Genomic DNA, 21921 nt, shown 5'->3' on the forward strand with positions numbered 1-21921 from the left:
ATAATGGCATGAAGCTAAATGTACACAACAAAGGTGAGATCTCCTGTCACTGTCTATTGGACCAGTCAAATTCGCTTTGATATCCCAGAGTGATTAGGGTGATTGCTGTATCTGGGAAGTGCAACCCGTCTTTCCTTCACAAGAACCTACTGGTCTCTCTTAAACTAGTATCCTTGCCGGTGAGGTGCTGTAACAGGAAAGGTGTTCAGGAGAATGGCAAGGGGTGACCTAGGCCCGTGGTTGCAATGGTTTGGAATGAATTTCCCATTTTCTTCCTAAAATGGCACTTCTCTTTATCTCTTGTAAAACAACATCTACCTTTGCCCATCTTATGGCCTCACAAGCCCGGTGGAATGCAAGAGGACTTTGAATGTTTTTACAGCAGCCTTTCCTGTGGCATGTTGGGTGTTTGTCAAGTCAGTGTTTTTTGTTTTGTTTTGTTTTGTTTTTAAGCCTACAAAGGAATATCTCATACTGTCTCCCAAAAGCTTATCTAGTAAAGATGCATAGGATTTAAGATATTTAAACATACTGCATTTCAGTTAAAAAACTGACTTCTTTGTAGATTTTTGTCTGACTGTGGATTAGATCTCTGAAGTCATGGCTTTCATGTGATTCTAGCAATTACATATTTTTTTCAGGAAATTGAAAGTTTGTGGGACACCATGGCCAAGAACTATGAGAAAGAAAAAACCATTCAGTTGACCTACCATAGACAAGGGTATAGGTATTTTGTCGATACCTTTCCTACCCCTTAACAATGACCAGATTATTGTGACATTTAGTTTCATACAGGCTCATTCATTTCTATTAAAAAATATATCCCGAACAACTGAAAATTGTTTAATGGAGACAGAGTGCTGGGTCTCCATAGCTTGAGGCTGCCTTGCAATTATGCTGCATGAAATTAGATACAGTTTGTTCCAATTACTTAAAATCAGATCACATGAAAAGTGACAGAGAGAAAAAAGGGTAGAACTTTCCCATTTTATGATATTTAAATTAAGAAATCAGAAACTGCGTGACGTGAAAATAACATCTAAACTTGTACTGAAATTTTGAGGGCTCTTTGAAGCTGTAACAATTCAGGTAATTTTAATGATCCAAAGAGAATTTTCCTGACACCACTTGCATAAATAAAATGTGCATTCCATTTGCTTTATAAGAATGGATGTAAAACTTGATCACAAACAGGCATGCAAGAATACTCTTGAAAATACAGCACAAATAAGTGACTGTGACAATTCTCAATTTTCAAAGTAACTAAAGGTAAATGGCATAAATATTAATTTTTATCCAGTTCTGGTCATAATATTAAGATACAACTAACAAGCCAGAGCAAAGGTGTTGCCATCCAACTATCGTGAAGAGAGACTGTTGACGTATTTATTAATTCTATTGAAAACCGCTGAAAGAGATTTCCATAGGACCTGCAAAACTGTAAGCAAAATACAGAAAATGTTATAGATTTGAAAGGACTTGTGTAATCAGTCTACAACGCAATATGGCAAATACAGTAAGTCCTCACTGAACATTGTCAATAGGTTCTTAGACTTGAATCAAAACAACATATACTGAAACCAATTTTACCATCGGCTAATGATATAACCAAGAGCTAAGTTCCTACAGCATTTCATCAACATTATAAGGACATGACATTGAATGAAATGACTTTATTCAAGGACCTGCTCCAGTGACAACAGCTGGACGCTAAAAATGTGCATATTCCCAAATCAGGCTTATATTCTGGAAGAATTGCTAGCCTCAGTAGCCTTTGACTTTAATGGCCCTTAGGACTCCAGTTGACAAAATTGAGGATTGGAAAAGTCCCTTGTTCAAAATCTCATAGTGAGCGAGTAGCAGCATAATTTATACAATATAACAGAGTCATTTATGCCAATTATAATTCTTCAACCAGTGTAGACATGGAACTACTATATAGCACACCTTAATTCAGGATTGTATTCATAGGCTGAGCGGTTCATTTGGTTTGTATTGTGTGGCAAGCCTTCGCGCAGTGGGAGTTAGGCTTTAAAGCTGGGGTAGTGGATTGCTCTTAGCTCAGTATCCAATCATGAGATTCGCCTCTGATGACTAGCATTGAGTAGGGAGATTGTCACGTGTGATCTTAGCCGATTGTGAGGCTTATATACTTTTATTTGAGAAGAGTGGGTCAACATCACTTTTAGGAATGAAGTGAGGCACGTAGTGTTGTGGATTTCTGATTGGATTATTTACACCTCTTGTGGGCTTTGAAAAAACTTATTAAACGTTTTGCTGTTACATCTGAGTGGTGAGTATCTGTGTATTATGGCAAGTCACAGCCATTCCTCTATCCCACAAATGTTTGCTGATTTTTCGGTTATGCTCGTCTGGGATTTCAGGATGGTGAACAAAAAAGCCATGGGCTTTGGGGTTGCTAAATGAGTGGGAAGAGACACATCAACAAGAAAACAAATAATCAGAACAAGTGTTTCAGAGAGCGATGCTTGCTATGAGGGAAAAAAGCAAAGACTGATGGGGGAGTGATGAGGTGGGCCGGTGGAGAGTGGAGTGGGTAAGGCTCGGCATTGGAGCTGAGATGTGCAAGTCACACTGGAGTGGCAGCCTGAATAGCTAATGGAGTAGCAAGCTTGAGGTATTGGAAGCATGAGAAGGAAGACCGTGTGGCTGGGCAGGAGGGTGGGGTGGGGGTGAGGAGAAGGCCACAAAATCCAAGAGGTAGGCAGGGCTGGATAGTGGGGGCCTTGCAAGCCATGCGAAGCAGTCTGGAGGTTTTTGAGCAGGGGCCACGAGGAGAGATTACGGAAGGTGTTTGCCACATCTGTCTTTCATGGTGAGGCTTAGACACTGGAAGGGAAGCAGGAAATATCACTGTGTTGTGTGGCTGCTGACCATACCTTCCCCTGGTCACTTTCCTTACCTGTAAAACAGGAGGAACAATGGATTCCATTTATGTCCCTCAAAGGGATATAACGGGGATTAATTACCATCCTGACTGTAATATACTTGGACCTCTGTAGAGAAAGGCACTATATTCCATGAAAGCAAAGCCTTATTCTAATTGTGTATTTATTGATTAAGTGACAATCAAAGATAATGCTTATGGGAAAAATTGCTACATCTCTGCTCTCCACAAACGAATCCCATGTGTATAGATATAGAACATATTTAAACTTACATATAAGAGCATTAAAGTGGTCATTAATGAGTCTTCTTAGCATCTAATCAGGTATTATTAGTGAGATTAAAAGCTATGTTAATTAACATTCAATAGACCAGAATTTAGTTTCCAATGGCACAGATAGTTAAATTGAGCGTTAGGGGTGCCCTTTCCCACTCATAAGAGAATAGGTAGTTGACTATTAGAACATTTTTTTACTTTGGGAGAGTTTATTGGGATGCAGTGTTTCAAACTAGCCAGTGTCTCTATAGATGAAAACTATGTCCTTAGCTCCTCTCTCAGGCTTTAGAAATGTATATTTCAGATTTAGATATAATTGATTATTGAACAAAAAGTATTTGTACCAAAACGAATTTCAGTAGAATTCCAAACATCCTTACAAGAAGGTATGGATTTCATTTTATGATCTAATCCTGTAATACTTTTTCATCCTATTTTATGAGGAACATAGCTGGGCTTGTTCGTAGCATGCAAAATATGCTGGTCTTTGACCTTATATTGGCCTATGTTCAGAATTCCAGCATGTGTTGACATTCAGATATGGAAACAAACTTTGGTTGAATTTTGTTTGTTTGTGCTTTTCAGAAGAGCTAAATGAATAGTGGTTTAAAAAATGCGCCCACTTTGATTTTGATATTTGCATCTACTAGAAATCTGGTGTTTGGAGGAAGAATGTCATGCCAACAAAGTGCTTAACTACTGGGGATCTCAGCTGAAATTTTTGGTCCAAAAGGTTCAGCTTTAGAAGTCTGTGGTTCTACTAAAAATACTACATCAAGGTGGAACACTTTCATATTGTCAAAAGGGCTTGTCTGTATTTTAATCCTATAACACAGAGCGAAGACCATACTAAACTTTCTGTGTTTGCAACAAATCTGTTAAAGGATAAACTCAGTATCAAGGTTCTGCAAGTATCCTAAGTAGCCATTTATACACTTCACTAATCTTTGTAATTGGCTTGTCTTTTACTGCCATTAATTAGATGATGTAGTATTCCATTAATAAGAGTGACACACCTCAGCATTTTTACCTTTAATTATAGACTTTACTAGGCACTTAGGTTAGTGACCAGTAGCTTAAATGTTGCCTGATATACACATCTCTCCCTCTTTTTTTTTTTAACAGAGCATATCTGTGTATTGTTGAATCCCTAGCTCCTACTGTTGCACCTGACATGTACTGTGCGTACCTTATCTGTCCAAAGTATATGTGCATACACCTGTCTTTTTTGTTCTCTTTCAGCACCCTTACCCTTCTGAAGAACAGAAAAAGCAGTTGGCACAAGACACAGGACTCACCATCCTTCAAGTGAACAATTGGTAAGTAATTTGGCTTTGTGTGTGTACACAATCTGCTTCCCCCTCTGGCAACCTGCAGCTAAGGTTTTGCAAGAAGAAGACACCCAGTTGTTGCTGTTTTCTCTGGTGGTTTGTTGATCCAAAGGTGAAAACAAACTGTGGACTCATAGGTGAGAGTACTTGCTAGCATGGAAAGGAAAATGATGTATTGCTTTCCACTTCCTTTATTAATTGACAAATTTTAGGCATAGTGTATGTCAGTGTTTAATTCACGTTCGCTATGGTTCTGTAAGTGTCTCTGTCTCTATGGCTTATTTTCCCCTTCAGGATAATCGATAGAAAAAGTGGCATCATCCTATTTTCCATGAAACAAGAAAATCCACCATCACGTACCAGTCAGGTTTTAAATTCACTGAATAACTAAATTCAGTTAGATTTTGTTAAGGCTGTGCATTCCAGGATAGTCCCTCTTTTCCTCTTATCTCCCACCTCTCGAAAAGGAGACATTGCTTATGTTTCTACTTTGAAGCTCTTCAAAACCTGATACATCTCTGGACGTGCAATACTATATAAATGTGTAAATACCTGATTTGGGAGGAAGCTGAGATTACGTACTAAGAACCAGCCAACAAACTTCTGACTTAATGTATGGCGGTGTGGCAAGGAGGCTTCGAGAAAGTATGATTTATTGTCCTTTGTGCATGTGCTGAAAGCTAGGTTCATATAATCACCCAGAGCTAGTGTCACATTTGAAGGGTATCGAAATCCAATATCCTCTAAAACTAAGTGTATCTAATTAATTGTCCTAATATTTTTAGATTAGTGTTTATGATGGGGAAACCTTATCCTCTTTGAAGTAAAATCCAAAAAACGGCCCAAAGCCTGGTTGGGAAAGGGGAGAACTGGGAAAGCCAGTTTGTAGATAGAAGTGTTTCTTTCTGTTCAATAAGTGTCAAAGATTAATATTACAGAATCTCTGATTACATGGCCTAATCCATTTTGGTGAATAAATTTGTTCTCTATGTCCATTGCACCTACATTAACAGACCCTTCTCTGTTAGAGAGCCTGGGAGCCTTTGGGAGAGATTTCAGATATATTAAACTCCATTACAGAAAATGTAATTTCTGTCAATATAATCCCATGTATTCTTCAATTTAGTATTTTAGAGATAACAAGCTACTTACAATATATTTGCCTTTGGAGGATTAATTTACAAAGTGCACTATCTTCCAGACACAGACAGATTCACATAAGCATTGCTTGTAAGGGTTATCAATTTCTGTGACCTTTACCGCAGACTTGGGAGATCAATTTTTTGCAGCCCTTTTTAGTCAAGTGGTTAGAGAACCAATGGAAGACATACTAGACCTAAATGCGTTACTAGGAGTTGGGTCACTGCTGAGGTTTTGTGTTGTGTTTGCCTATTTTCACCTGCTATTGTATTTGAATTTTCAAGACTGTTGGTACTATATATTTGAACTTCGTCTTTCAGATTCTTCTGGATGCCATTATAGAGTACACCATCAATTTTGCACACATACCTAAATTCATATATAGTTTCAGGGTTCAGCTGATGGTGAGGCAATTTTAATATAATGAAGGCTGTATAAATGTCACATTTCCCTGGGAAATGTTCCCCTGTGAAGGCCAAGGAGTGGCAGGGTGAGCTCTAATTACAGAAAACAAAGCACGGCCACTCAGGTGATCTGTCGCACATGCCAACTCTCGTCCTCGTCCTCCTCACTGTTGCTAGCAAATTCACCCACAAACATACATAGTTACCAGAGAACAAATTCCAATTCAAGCTTGCTTTCTACAGGTAGACAATCTTACAGGATATTTCCTGTAGATGCAAGGTCAGGCAGGCATTCCTGGGGCACCAAGCAGTGGGCAGTTTGTTCTTTTCCTAGATTCTGTGCAGTCAGTGAGCACAGTCCGACTTCCTCAGCTTTGCAATTAGAAGGGGCAGAAAGGACCTTAAAAAAGTTATAACATGTACCATGTAATAATTTTTCAAAGTATATGCAGACTTTACCCTAAACTCCATACTGATGTTCAATTCTGTACAGTTACATAACTTAAAAATCACTTTCGCTTCGTTATGTGGGATGTAAGCACAATTCTGTTCTCTCTCAGGTGGCACTGTGTAATGTGCATGTTCTCTCTACTTCTCTAAGGAGTTAGAAGTGACTTCTGCTTGCACTTCATTGCTTCGGATTTGGCAACTGTTTCAACTCTCACAACTCTGTGGTAGAGAATTTCCCTCAAGTAATGAAAAGTTGTAAGAGATACTGTTTCTCTCAAGTTTGATGAATAATGACATTTCCATGTTTGATTTGAGTTTTTAACGGTTTATTCATTTTTCATCCCCACCTTCTCCTTTTAAGGAGCTGGTAATAGATTTCTTTTTCTTTAGGCTTTGAGTAGGAAATCTGATGGAAAAGTGGGGAAACCCAGATGGTACTGTATTGACATCAAAAATCAGAATCTTACACTGTGACATGCTTGAAGGCTACAAAATAGCATAGCCACTGAGTGGTTTTAATTTTACTTTATCATAATGAAAATTACACAAAGCTTTTTTGAGAGCTTGGAAACATTTTCTTGTGTTGAGCTTCAAGTCCAAGTTACTTCCTTCGGGAAGTAATTTTTTTTTTTTTAAATCTTCGTTAATATTTTAACATTTCCCTTTTACTTCATTTAGCCACCACATTTCAAAATGTGTCTTCCTTCTTGAAGTTCTTAAAACTTGTTAACACACATGTACATTTTGTACAAACTATGACTCACTGTTGAAGAGATTTAATAAAATGCTGAAGGGCAGTTTGGGTGTAGATCAGTCATAATTATTGGCAGCAACATAATGTATGGAAACACACCATCTGAAAGTGAAAAATATAAGCTCACATCTAGTTGTTAGCTTGTCATAGAAACCCTGGTTGATGCAGCTTTAAGTTAGGTTTTGACTGAAAAATGAGATGAGAAAAGTTTGGTGTGTTGTAATGCTTCTTTCATTCCATTGCTGAACTAATTTTACATTTATTTAATTGGCATAAGTGATATATCTTACCCACGTTGGCAAACTAGATCAAAGCATATGGGATTTAGGGGAAGAAGAGACAACAGGAAGAATTTAAACAACAATCTAAATCTAAAACAAGACAGATTTGATGAATGACGAGAAAATTTGGCTTAAAAGAAGTAACTGTTATAATTTTTATATTTGGGTTACCTGCCAGAATGAAAACAGAGACAAGGAATCTGAAAATGGCTGGTATTAGTATTTATAGGAATCGGGTCCTGGGATGGATGGAATGTGACATTTATTAGATCGTAGGACAAGTCTACGCCAATACTTTTTTTTTTTTTTTTGAGAATTGAGACACGTATGCAAATAATTTGGGTAAAATATTTTTACCCATATTATCTAAGTATTTGAGGTAACTGCAGTTTTTAAAAAATCAACTTCCATAACTAACTGCTGAAATATTTCAATCTAGCGTGCTGTGGTAGATTTAGACTTGAAGCACAATAATTTTTGAAATATGATCTACGCTATAAATGTATATACTCTTCTTCCTTCGCTCCCTCACTCCCAATTGTGGTTTGATCCAAAAATGATAAATAACAGCATTTGGGGTTTTCTCTCTCTTTTTTTTTTTTTCATTGTTGTGGTCGTGACAAATACTTCTGTTATATCAGCAGTGAAAACATATTATTAATATGTTGAATGTTTTAGTCACTTAAGCAGAAACTTCTTAAATTTTGAGATTAGATGTTGCTTAGGTCTTTAAATTCTGAGGTAGAACTTTAAAGAAAACACACACACACACACACACACACACACACACACACACACACACACAGTCAGTACTCAGTTCCTTTTTTCTCCTGACTACACCAACTTTATTTTTTATATTGAAAATGTGAGTATAGAATGGTCAAATAAAAGCTCCCTTATATGTTTTCACAGCAATGTTGCAGACCTGGGAATTCCTTGGGCTGAAAACTTGTGCCTGTGATTGTACCTTATTTGCTGGATGCCTCCGACTCATCCTGCCTCAGCAGAGAGTTCTAGCCTAGGGTGCACTGAATATATTTTACAGTTCCTTTGTTTACTATTTCTTATCCAAACATTTTCCCATTAAGGCCTAAAGTTAAATGATTATTCTTTTATGTTCTGAAAAGGCAATATGGAATTTAGGTGCAAAATATATAGTGTACGTGAAATACAATATATATGTAGAGAAAAAAATTACTTGTCAGTAGGGTGCATAAAATTCCAGGGAACATCCTAACATCTGAGGTGACACTTCACAGAACTATGGCAGCTCTGCAGTTCTCAGATTTAGTACACACACCAGATTTTCCTACTTACTTCATTTATTGCCTTCAAAACTGCAAAGCATTCAGACATCACTTTCCTTTTATTACTAGTGGGGGAAAAAGTATGTTACCCTTAGAGATTTATGCCACTGGCAGGTAAAAATGTAAACTTATTTTTTAAAAATAGGATCTCCCTTGTTATAATAAACAGATTCAACTGTTAAAGGTCAGGTTTCTTTCTGAGTTATGGTAATAATGTAGCAAACACTTTTATAAGTAATCAAAGATCCTATAAATATAGGTACCTGTGTAGATGTAAATGTTAAAACATTCACAAATTATCCTTTCAACTTCTGTGATCTAAAAATCAATCGGGGGTCATAGGGTTTCATAGAATTGCTCTGCTTTTTCTTCCAACATAATTTAATAATACATTTTACAGATGTTGTTTAAACATTAGGCACAGATTGTTTTGTCAATAAAGCTAAACAGAGGCATGACACAAAAACAAGAAAAACAGATGTGAAAAAAACGGCACCGTGCAAGAGGCACTGGGTCATTTGTTTGTTATTCAACTACAAGATTGAAGTGCAGAGTGTATGGTGATTTTCCTTGCCTCGGAATCACCCAGGGATGGAACAACTTCACACACAAAAGGTAATTTTATTAAGCAGGTGGTTTAATTTTTTCTCTCTTGAGAATTTAAGTATAACCTACATTTAAGGTAGACTTTTTAAACTGATCAATAGAGTAACAGGTGCAGTATTTTTAAAAGAAGAAGGAGCTATAAATAGAACAACTCTCCAAAACATTTTAGAGTGGGTTGTTGTTATCCAAGCTACAGTTAATTGCTAAGCTTTTCACCTTGAGTGTCAATTCTAATAATATTACCTTTACAGGCGCTTACTCTGGGCTTAGATTATAACAATCAGTAATACTCACTAGATAAAATACTGTCTAGTTGCTCATAAGAAAATATTGAAATCAGTCAAAAAAATGTTTAGCTTGCATATTGCCTGAGACAGAGCTGGCGAGGTGCCAGACGGGCAGGGTGTTATTAGGGAACCTGAGCAAATAGCTGGCAGGGAAAAGAGCTGTGAATTGAGAAAGCTTCGGGTATTGTCATGTCAGAGAGTCTTAGGAGTTCAACAGAGACACTGCTTTTGTCTGCAGATTTTAAAAATTTACAACAAATAATCCTCTTTGAAAATGACTCTGCAGTCTGTTAAATAGACTTTATTGTAAGTTTTACTCCACAAGTTTACTCAGAGCTCCCCTCCACACCCTGCACTGTATTAAGTCACACTTTTCGTACCATGAAAGATGGCAGAGGGGTAGGTGTTGGCCCATTGCGCTGAGTGGAAAAACCCTGCCGCTTCTACTAGGGGACCTTAAGTCTAGGTGAGAGGAGAAACGGGAAGGGACGGGATGTAGGAAGGTGGATTTGACACTCCAAATACTGTTTTGTGGAACCGCGATTTCTCCTCCAGCCAGCATTCGGATGGTCTGTGTGCTTTTCGGGACAAGACAGGAGGGTGGTACCTGAAGCTGAGAGTCAGTACCACCTGAGTGAGTATTTCAGGACCGCTTAGGGTTGGGGTTCAAGTGAGGCCCAGAGTTGCCTATGTTGGGAGTCTGATTTATCTATTCTGGACCCAGTGTTTCTGAATACCTGGGATCCCTTTTGAGGCAGTGACACCAGTGGCTTGGGGATTGACATTGAACACAGTGTGTAGATCAGTAGAACTTATGGCAAGTCCTAATTTGTTGGTTTCAGTCTGTTGGCATAAGTATTTGATCCGAGACATGGAAAGAACTCCCTATAGTTCATGCAACCTTGGCAGAGCAGGACGGGACTGCCATTAACTACAGGAGAACATGGGAAGTGAGGGCGCTGAGAAGCGCCAGTCAGGATGGATGGGGAAGAGACCCGCTCTGCAGGTGGCTGAGGAACAAATTCCTGGTAAGCTTTACACAGGGCAAGTAAGGGGAGGGACTATGTAAGGGAAAGACCATTTCAAGTCAAAATGTTTCATCTGTCGCCCCACTGCTCACCAGTTAGATGTGTATCCTTGGTCAGGTCACTTTATCTCCATGGGCAGCAGCATGTTCTGCCATCAGTGGACTGATCGATCTAATTGGTGGACTCGAAGCCTCTTGCAGCTGCAATGTTCCCGCCTGTATAATAATGTGAACCAAAGGGAAGCAAGGTGAACGCTCTCAAACTGACTCTGATTCCAGCTTTACGCTAGGATTGGGAAAAAGGGCATATCCTTTGATAAAGAGACAAATAGGAAAATTAATTAAAACATCGTTATTTTCCTTCATCTTAAATAAGCAAATCAAGCAGTGTAAAATAGAAACTAGATGAAATTAAGCATTATCGCAAGACATGAAAAACATGTATGCTGTCACTTTAGGATTCATAATAAAGATAAATCAGTTGTTTTTAGACAGTGTGCTATGAGCCTATGAAGGGCATGACAGTTAATAGGCTTGAAATTTCTGAAGTTATTGTACGGCAAAAATTTGTTGTTTCCTCAGGCGTTCAATCTTTTTCTCTAGTAATTTTGTACATGACAAACTTTTTAGTGGGTGCATTAATAATCTGCAAGTAATGGGTTGTCAGGTGTCAGTTAGATAAGATTAAAAGACGGTTTAAGCATTATCCGTTTGCTTCTTTGCATGAGTTTTATAGGTCAGGAGAAATAACTTTTTGAATTGTGGTTATATGCACATGTTGGTTCTCCCCCCACCCCCTTCATTTGGCTCTCCTCCAGGTATACGTGGAAGAGCTGTATTCCATTACATAAATCCTGCATGTAGGAGCAGATTTGAAACTCACACTATGCGAATCAAGGGGACAAACGTCTCAGCAGTGTTCTGTAAACTTATTTTAGTTTTTAAAATGTTACTCTTTTTCTTCTGAAAGGAAACTTTGTAAGGGGAAACAGCCTCAGCTGAGAGGGACCTTGAAGCTTTAGACTTGAGGAGTTTCCTAGCAAGTCAGGTTTAGGTCTATTCTTGTCAAATCTGTCTTAAGTGTGTTTACATATCGTTCGCCTTTCTGGTATTTTCTGCTTGCACGGACCTGATCTCCACCTATTTTGTGTCAACAGTTGCTGAGGCTGGTGTTGGGTGATTAAGCACTGAGCACTGAAGCACCGAGCGGTGCCCACAGAGACCCCTCTCTGCTCTCACTTACATCATCTTCTTGCTTCAGGCTGCGCCTACATAAAACAAACAGCATTTCTGAGTGGTTAAAAAGTCAGCCTGAGACATGAAAAAAATGGGGCAAATGTTGCCTCTTTGTTGAATAAAACAATTTTCTCAAAAATGGAGTGGAGCCAGGGCCATGGGGGAAGGAGTGTTTCTGAGGGGGAACGTGGTCTTGGATCTGGTCTGCACCGCTCCGATGTGTGAATGCCCAGAGCTTTGTGCAAATGCTTAGTGATTTGTTCTGCTCTTTTTTTAATTTGTAAGGGGAAAGAGAGCATTATTAAAAAAACCAACAAAAAAACAACAACAAAAAAAAAACAAAACCCCTCCAACACCATGGATGCTTGTACCTTTGGCAAATCCAGGGCTCACCTGATCAATGCCCTCATCGTGGTTGATATTTTCCTCTTTGTTTTATTTCCATTCTTACGGGGCTTTTAAGCCTCACCCATTAATATGGGAAATCGTGAACTCTGTTGCACACTTGACACCTGAACAATAACAAATAAACAAAAAAACCATAATCAGTTCCCATCCTTGAGAGCTCCCTTTTCCTTTTAACCCTCTTAACCAATGTGATTAAAGGACCTAATGTCTCACAAGATTAGATCCATCACTGAAGAGGGGGGAAATATTTCCTTGCTCAAACACATTAACTCCCTCAGGCCCATGGGGATTGTTGGTCTTGGGTTCTCAATGTAACCCAGCTCAAAAGTGAATTTCTCGTCATTGGAGAGATGTGGCTGAATATTGATAAAGTCAGTGTTTTTTAAGAATAGTATATTGCCTGCGGATGGAAGTAAAATGCACCATGATTAAAAATATACAAACGTTTCCAGTATTTTCCACGCTAGGATGCTGATTTAAATGCAGACCAGTAATTCCGAGGGCAGTTGTCTGGTTGACAGGCTTTGCTGGCCTAGATCCCTAGAACATCTGCTGTGGCGACTTTATTTGATCCCTGGTTTGGGTCAGAGTTCATATGTACTTGGAAAGGGCAGGGAGTAGGGGCTGGTGAAAAGCTCATGGCAAGAATTGTACATGTCCAAAGATGTCAGATCTTCGTCCCTATGGCTGGTCACCTGGCAGTACTGTTTACCGAAAGGAAAGCACGATAGGTTATGGCAGGGATTCCCATCCTCGGGGCCAAGTGGGGGGGCTCAAGGCAGTGGGGGGCCAGAAGAGGCATATCAGAATCATTCTGAGGGAATGTAGTAAAAAAAAAAAAAGCCTCTTGAGAATTAACTTTGGGTTGTAGTTATGCTATTTCTTTTGAAATTGCAAATGACAAAGGGACATGAGATTTTTGAAGTTTATCAAAAGGGAGCCTGAATTAAAATCTTCATAACCCTGTGTTATGGATGTTATGCATCATTGGACATGCGGTTCATACCTTACGATGTTACACTGCTAATTAGAGGCAAGGATGGGGCTGATTCCTAGTCCAGTGCCTCTTTGATTTCACCATTATATATTTATTTTTAACAGCTTTATTGATGCAATTTACCCACTTAAACTGTAAAATTCAATGGTTTTTAGTATATATGCACAGATATGTGAAGCTATCTCCACAGTCAACTTTGGACCATATCCACCACCCTGTACCCTTTATTTACTTTACTTAAAAAAATTTTTAATTGAGATAACATTGGTTAATAACATTATATAAATTTCAGGTGTACAACATGATAATTTGATATCTGAATACTCTATTGTCTGTACCCTTTAGCTATCACCCCACCCCACACTTCCATCCTCCACCCCCAGCTCCTGGCAAGCACTAATCTACTTTCTATCTCTCTAGATATTGCCTATTCCAGACATTTCACATCATTGTTATCATATAATATGTGGTCTGGCATCATTCCTTTAGAAAAATGTTTTCAAATTTCATCTACATTGTAACATGTATTGTCAGTATTTCATCCCTCTTTGTGGCTAAATAGTGTTCCATTGTATGGTTATGCCACATTTTGTTTATCCGTTCATCATCAGTTGGTGGGCATTTGCATTGTTTCTTCCTCTTGTTGCTGTAAGCATTCGTGTACAAGCTTTTTGTACCATTAGGTATTTTTGAGAATCATAATGAGAGTATCCCAGCAAACCCGTCTTAGGTTTTACAGTTTGCAAAGCACTTTTTATAAACACTAACTCACTCGATCATCACAATTCCAGCACCTAAATACTACTGTGATCTCAGAGCCAGTAAGTGGCAGTTTCCCTATTAGTTCTCACAATCTTTTCACTGGATACTGCTCTCTACTCACCCTGCCATTGGCCAGTGTTTTCACTGTGAGGATTACGTGTGATGTTTAAGGAAAAGATTAGCAACTCAGAGGTGAAATATACATTCTCCAAACTTTCTCGGTTGTGGCTTAGATGCCCATAAGCATGTTTCAAAGATTCAACAATTTCCAAGAAGAGGTCATTTTGTTAGTTTTAATGTCTTCATTTGAAAAATTTTGTCACATACTCCTCAACTGAGAGATTTTTACCTTTTAGTCTGAGTGGTTCCATTTGTATTTTAGGACCGACACATTACATTTTGATACACATTAACACATTATGTAGAACTGAGGTTTCAAGCTTTTACTAATTGAAACAGTTACAGTGAGCATTGTAGAGCTAGGCCTCCATTCAAGTCAAGCCACCTTCATTGTGTCATTCGATAGCCTAATCTGACAGGTGAAAGTCAAAATCAAGCTACATTTTGAGATATTCTCCCTTGGCACGAGTGGAGACACCAGGCCTAGGAAGCTTTTGGTTGGTCAAGGCTTGGGGACTAAGGCAAATAAAGGAGAGCTCCTCGAGAAAGATCAGAGATACTCCAAGAGCGTGCTGGGATTCCTAACACCATATGCATACTGGGGCTGGTCACTATTTTAATGCAGAGAGGTTCCAAGTCAGGGGAAATTTTATTTGGAAAAATAAAAAAGTATGGTTGATCATTAGGTTGGCCAAAACCCGAATTGCCTGGGACATTCATGGTTTATGCCTATTGCCCTGCATAATTATTAATAGTGTCCCTTTCCTCTCAAAAATGTCCCAGTTTAGATACTAAATCATCTGGTCATTCTATTTATAATGGAGATTGGCAGAAAATTAAAGTTAGTTTTAAATAAATATATATATTGTTTGGTAATGTTTAGGAGATGTGTAGTTAGATGGAATTTTATTGACTTTTTGTGACTATGGGAAAATTAGAATTTATATGAAAAAATGGTTCAGCTTCAATCAAAGAGAGACATATCTATTCTTTGAAGATATTATTATACCTATTTTAGCTTTTTCATTGCTGCAGGAGATTTTGCTATATTATCCTGGATTGCTCTATTGCTTATTCATTGGTGCTAATAATAATTTTAATTCCATGTACTAAGCAAACCACTATTTGTCTTATATTTATACAGTTATACAAAGTCAAATTTGGCAAATTGTCACATTTAAGTAAATATTTTATAAATGTCATTTTGTTACTTATGCCTTTTGTCAATGGATACTTCAGATATTTTTAACTGTTGGATATTTCTTGTGCTACGTCTGGGGAGATATCCCCACAATCTTATTCCACTGAATTTGGAGGCTCATGCTTTAGTGATCTAGATGGTAGCAGAGAGCAGCAAAAGAAATAAGGACCCTCCACCCACAAGGGAGCTACTTTTGTTTTGAATTCAGATCAGATTAAAGGTTTAGCAAGTTTATATATTTTTAGAATAAAAAATCATTTTACAATTTGCTTTCAAGGAAAATTTTGTTATGTATAACCAAGTGATGAAATATTTGGAAGTTATTTCAGCATCTAAAGTCCAAAATGATACATAGGTTTTGTTTTTACTTTGCATTAGAATTTTCAACTAATTAGTGATTTTTTTTCACTAGTTGCTTTGAAGAAAATTTTACATGTGATTAACTTCCTCAGTTGTCTTAGACAATTTAAGTTCTTTGCAGAGTAATTTGACAAATATACCCATCACTGGAAGAGAAGGGGAGCCTTCCCAGACTGATGATTGATGGGCTTATTGTGATTTGAGCAAATTCCAATATTATGTTTCCAGAGTGGGTGGGTAGCAGAACCTGTGCTCCCTTCTCTCTTCCTGTCCACTCACCTCCTCTACCCTCAGGCACCCTCAAATGATGTATTGCAGTCCTGGAACTGTTGGATCCTGGAGGAGGTTGAGAAACTAGAAAAAGATGCCAAAAACATGATTTCATGAGGTTTGACTTGAGATTAAGTCAACTTTCTTGAGCGTCTTAAAATCATGTTTTATGAAATTTCACAGAGAAAGGGAGTGTAGAAAGCTTGGACCCTGAAGACTGTCAGTTATGGATCATTAAATCCAATAAATAAATGTAAATCTAAAATGAAGAATTCCAGCAAAAGATTTTGAAGTTGATTTCTTATTTTAAAGAACAGAGAGTTATTTGGGAGATAGCTAGAACTCTTTCCCTGAAGGGTTTATTTATAAAACAGGCCTTGAAGATATTAGGAAATGCTGACTTAAAAAAAAAAAGTTATATATATATAGTTATTTATATATATACATATATATAATTTTATTTAACTGATTGTGATAAAGTTGAAAGAAATGCTATGTCAAGGGAAATTCTTGGACTAGAAAAAGGACAAAATTCTGAAATTCAGCAATTACCTCCCAATGTGAAATTTTATATTTGAAGATTTTTCACAAGGCTTAATTCTATAAAAAATATTTATAGAAATTACCTAAATGAATTCTATATCAATTAAGGATTATATATGCATGTTGTTTATTTTTAACTGAATAAAGAATAGCATATGTAGAAATCACCGGTACTTATACTTACGAATGCATGGTATTAATCTTTATTATTAAAAGTATGTACGTAGGTCTTCCTAACTATACTTAAATATTAATCAAAGATGAGTACAATTAATACTTTCTTTAATGGATAGTAGATGTATAGAAGGCATCTTTACTAACACATCCTGCTCTTTAATAAAATCTTTTCTTTAATATTAAGTTGATAACTTTAGGTTTTGGGGCATAGGAGGGTATTGTAAAATGGTATTTCTCCATACTTAAATGGGTACCGCTCTTCCTGCTGACGGTTCACTTATGCCTAGTTGGCAAGAAGCTATGGGGATGAGTGACAGTCATGTCATTGTTTAGAAACAACAGCATTTTGATTTTATGTGGTTCACTGAGTTGGCTGTGACATGCTAACATAAAATGTGGGCTTCCCGTCATCGTCAGTGAATAAGCCAGGTGGTAAACAGTAAGGAATAGAATTAACGAGTACAGGTGAAAGTGCCGTTTCTGAAAGTGAGCAAGTTTTCCTCTTCATTTTGTTAGTATTACAGAGAACCATGAAAGGAAGACAAAGGGCATAAGAGTATAGGAAATGGGCAAAGCTATGTGGAAAAAGTTGCCTGTGGAACTGGGGAAATGGACCTTGTGTTTTAGTTCAGATGGATGCCCACTATAGTCTCTCTACCTCTCCTGGTTCTCAGGAAGAGGAAACTAAATTTAGTAATCCAGTTTTGTGGGAAGCAACCAGGGCAAGGAGTGGAGGATAAACTAAAGGACAAAGGTCAACTTTAGAAAGCTGTTCTACCAGATCTTGCTCAGAAAACTATTCAGGTATTCAAAGACTGAGAATAAAAGGAGATAGGTAGAATTAGCAGAATGAAAAAAATTAAAAAGCCTAATGATTAAAAACAAGAAAATCTAGGGGGCAAAGAAAAGAAAGAATAAAGCTAAACTTCCTGTATTTCTTTTTAGTGTAACTCAGGATTTATATCCCATCCTCCATGTCTGATTCCTACTTAAAAATGCAAAGACTAAAATGCAATTTTGAGATGATCTCATGTCTCAGATTTTTGAAGATTTTGCTCCCCTATTAATCTCCCCCTCCCCTTTATTAGGACTTGTGTCCTAAACAAATAACTAAGTAAAAAGAAATACATCTGTTTATTTTGACGTGAAATAAAGCTATAAAGCCAATCCATTATCTTCCTTTTCTTTGTAAAACTCCTTGTTTTGAAAAAGGAGATAGTTTGGTCACAGGAAGAAATTCTAATCCATGAGTCTGTGAAAAAAGGAAAGATAAGAATTCTTTACCTAATTCTATCTTCTGCCACCTACAAGGTATCCAGTTCTTCAAGAGTACTTTACAAAAGAAGATTGTGTTTTCAAAGCAAAATGGGATTTAAAAAAATATATACCTGGATGTTTGGAATGTAATATGGAAAGGCAAACAGGATGTTTCCCAACCTGAAAGCATACTTAACTGAAAGGTTCACCTTTTCAAATGCCCAGTTTATGGCAAATTTGAGCTACATTCTATTAGGCCAAGGTAGCCTTTTAATGAGTAAGAAAAACTGTCCTGTTGTTATGTATTCCTGACACTATACATCTGAGTTTTAAGGCCTACAATGTTTGGACATCAATTGCAAAATTGTAAAAGTTTCTCATATCTTTAAACTTACAACCTTTTTAAAGTGAGCTTATCAATATGAAAATTCTAAAGATTGTGCATATTTCATGGATATATTTTATCTTAAACTATTTTGTGATTGTTGGAGAATATAATTTTTTTGTATATTCAAATTGGAATTTTGTCACTCTCTTTTTTATTTCTCTCCCAAAACACTGTTTCTTCTTATGTTCAAGCTCTAATAATATTTATGTGTTCATGTGTAAATATAGATATATATTCGAACACACACATATGAGCTTAAAGTAAGTATTTTACTGATGCTTCTTGAAATGACAGTGTTTTAAGAAGGGACTATAGTCATGTAAGTTCACATAAAATCTTTTTGGTCTTTTTTTGGTTCAGTGTTTAGAAAATTCTTGATAATTTAGAATCTTCCACAATGGAAAGTAAAGCATTCTGTCACAAAAGCAGGGAGGATGAGACACAAGGTCAAAGGGCACTTTAGAAACAAACAGCTGGACCAGTTTATTTAAACAGATACAGGGATGGAGGAACTGACCTCTGTTTGACTTATAGTGGGAGGAGCAAGAATGTCATTTTATTACTTTGCCCAGAAGGAAAATGTTTTGGTATCTGAATTCACCCCAAAGCCATCTAAACACATGGCTTTGCTGTACGCAGCATAATTCCAAAGAGAGTACATATAAGATAGTCTAGATTAATGATAAAATACACTAACAAGAATCAAATATTGAGATGGTTTTAAGATCAAAGAGATGATTTTTTAAAAAACAAAATATTTTGCTATTAGTTATTTTTAGATAAAGATGTCCACCACGACCCCATAGAATAATGTGTGTTTCATATGAGTATAGGAATTGTAATTCACGAACATTCTGAGAGTTTACTATGTCCTATATGAGTTGATAATGTTCATTACCTTGAAAAAAAATTGTTTTAAAGTTTTCAAAAGTGAGAAGTGCCAAGCATATCTACTCATGTGGTCCCACAGTTTAGACAAAGTGATTAGGCATTCTTAGGTTTTCAATATTTTGTTCTTTTTATTTTATTTAATGAAAGGAGTCCCACCTTCCTATCTACATATCCTATAGGTAGCCTAGATCTGGTTGTCAATGACAACAAATGGTTATTGCTACTGAAAGAAAGGCAAATAGCATCTCGTACCTGTGGGCCCTTGGCTGAGGCTGTGGTGAGGAGTTTGCTCGCTGCTCGGGGACCAGAGCAGGGCTGGAATAACTGCACTGAGTGTTGTCCACAGAAGACGTTCTGAGACTCACAGATAAACCTCCGTGTAGTGAACAGAGAGTGGCCCAAGTGGTGAGTGGACTCAAAACCCTAACAAAACCAACATTCTAGAAGGACCTTCAGAATCACAAACGTTTCACCGAGGGAGAAGAGGGGAGAAGCCAATGGGGCATGATGGCTATAGTTTAAATATTTGAAAGGCTATCCTGAAGAAGTGAGATTAGAATTGTTTACCCCAAAGAGTCGTCCCGGTGAAAGCATTTTAGATCAAGTAAGGCAACGCCTCCTAACAGTTGCCTTGTCCATAGAGTGAATGGACGCTCAGGTAAGGCGGCGAGTACTGTATTACACACAGTGCAGCAGAGCCCACCCATCTACTTGGTGGGGATGTCAGAGAGGGGATTCAGGTGAGTGACCAAGCTAGGTGGCGGTTAAAGCCCTCTCCAAATCTGAGATGTAAGTTTCCTGTGATTCCATGGGTTTAATAGTCATGGATTCAAACCTGAGGAGGTTATTATGAACTGGTCTTTGGAAATCTGAATGTATGAGTATGAAGGAGGCAAGCGTTGGAATATAGATAACTCAGCTCACCGAACCTTCTTATGCACACCTTGGCTTGTCTATACACACAAGCAGTACAGTCATCAAAATGCCAGTCTACGCGATGTTCAGTCATGCTTATTCCCAGAATCAACAGTAGAGTTGTTGCCAGTGGTGTTTGGCTCAAAACCAGCTCATGTAAAAATACCTGTACAGTTCGGAATATTCTAGATGGGTGGCACAGTAGTGGCCACGCTCTTATTAGGGTATTGAGAGGGGATGCTGGCTATCATTTGCCAGCTGTGTGTCATTCAGCGAATTGTTAGCATCTCTGGGGTAACAGGTGACCTCAAATAGTCACTCAATTTCTCTGAGCCATGGCTTCTCATCTCATCTTAAAAAAAAAATGCTCTTCCTATTTTTAGATAAACAGTATAAATCATATCCATAAAATATTATGTTTTTAAAAGGACTGAAAGTTATCAGATGGAGTTCCTTCCATCTAAGAGCCTGCTATGAACAGAACCATAGATAAAGAACTGTTGTTGCTGTCTTACCTATGTTAGTTACTATGAAAATTACTTTAGGTATATGCAGAATATTAATATTAAATAATTTTCTAATTGGTCACACAGTGAAGGCAACTAATGAAAAAGCAGATTTTTTTTTTCATTTTAATTGGTTATTTCACATGGTGTTTGTGCTACACCTGTGCTTATAATGAGAATGGAGAATTAATCTAACCTTCTGCTCACATGAGTCCAATTTTCATGGTTTATACAAGATAATGATAACCTGATTTGCAACACAATTTGTGGTAAATCTGTGTTTTAAAGATTTTTATTAGCAGTGCAGGGGCTTCATATACAAGAACTGATATAATAGTATTGCCAATAAGAGCGTCAACGTGTCCTTTTAGTCAGATTCCAGTTTCATTATTTATTTTAATTACTTCTCAGATAATGAAAAACACATAAGGATATAAGATACTGAGCCTCTTAAAATGTCATGAAGTAGGTGCATTTTTATTTTAAAAACCTGTCCCTGTCTATATAGTGTTTGGTTTTGGGGAACCATTTTCCTGCCTAAAGTAGGCAGACTTACAAACTAAATTCATACTGGACTGTGGATCCTTTAATGATTAATAGTGCATTATTAAACTTTTCGTTGTGTTTTTTATGTGCTGCTCATGTTCAATATATTCAAATCTGAGTTGAGAACTAAAAGCAATTTACTATTTCAGAATCTAATACGTTGTGTTCATTTTCTGTATTTGATATGTAATTCTTAGTATTACGCAGTACAAACAGATCTTGAGTTAGAAATTTCATGAGCATGACTTTGGAGAGCTTATATTAACCACTTTAAAAAAAAATTTTTTTTCAGTGGCTAGCCACTTTTTGAGGGGCTACCAACATTATTAAAAAAACAAGTCTTAGGACACTTAAGTGACTTAAATGTCCTAATAAGATATTTATTGTAAATTTCCAGGACTAGTTGGAGAAATCAAGATTCTAAGTTCAATTAATGTATAGCTGTGACCTCGCCTTGACCTCAGACTTTGCATAAAGAGAAAAAAAAAAAAAGCCACCCCAAGAAATCTCTACAAGGAATGCATTTCTCTGAAGTCCCCAGCAGTGTGAGTTAGTGGTGATAAACTCCAGACA

The 21921-nt window shown here is 37.3% G+C and overlaps 1 protein-coding gene across 5 annotated transcripts in view; it reads left to right on the top strand.

The window, feature by feature from the left end:
• MEIS1 (Meis homeobox 1) overlaps nucleotides 1-21921 on the top strand; it is a 141620-nt gene that overhangs the window by 113862 nt on the left and 5837 nt on the right. For all 5 annotated transcript variants that reach the window (XM_074332073.1, XM_074332074.1, XM_019718142.2 and 2 more), the window contains exon 9: nucleotides 4427-4503. In XM_074332073.1, the coding sequence (XP_074188174.1) occupies nucleotides 4427-4503 (77 nt within the window). The remainder of the gene's footprint in view (nucleotides 1-4426; nucleotides 4504-21921) is intronic.

Source organism: Rhinolophus sinicus, linkage group LG05 (genome assembly GCF_036562045.2).
Source record: "Rhinolophus sinicus isolate RSC01 linkage group LG05, ASM3656204v1, whole genome shotgun sequence".
Taxonomy (NCBI): domain Eukaryota; kingdom Metazoa; phylum Chordata; class Mammalia; order Chiroptera; family Rhinolophidae; genus Rhinolophus; species Rhinolophus sinicus.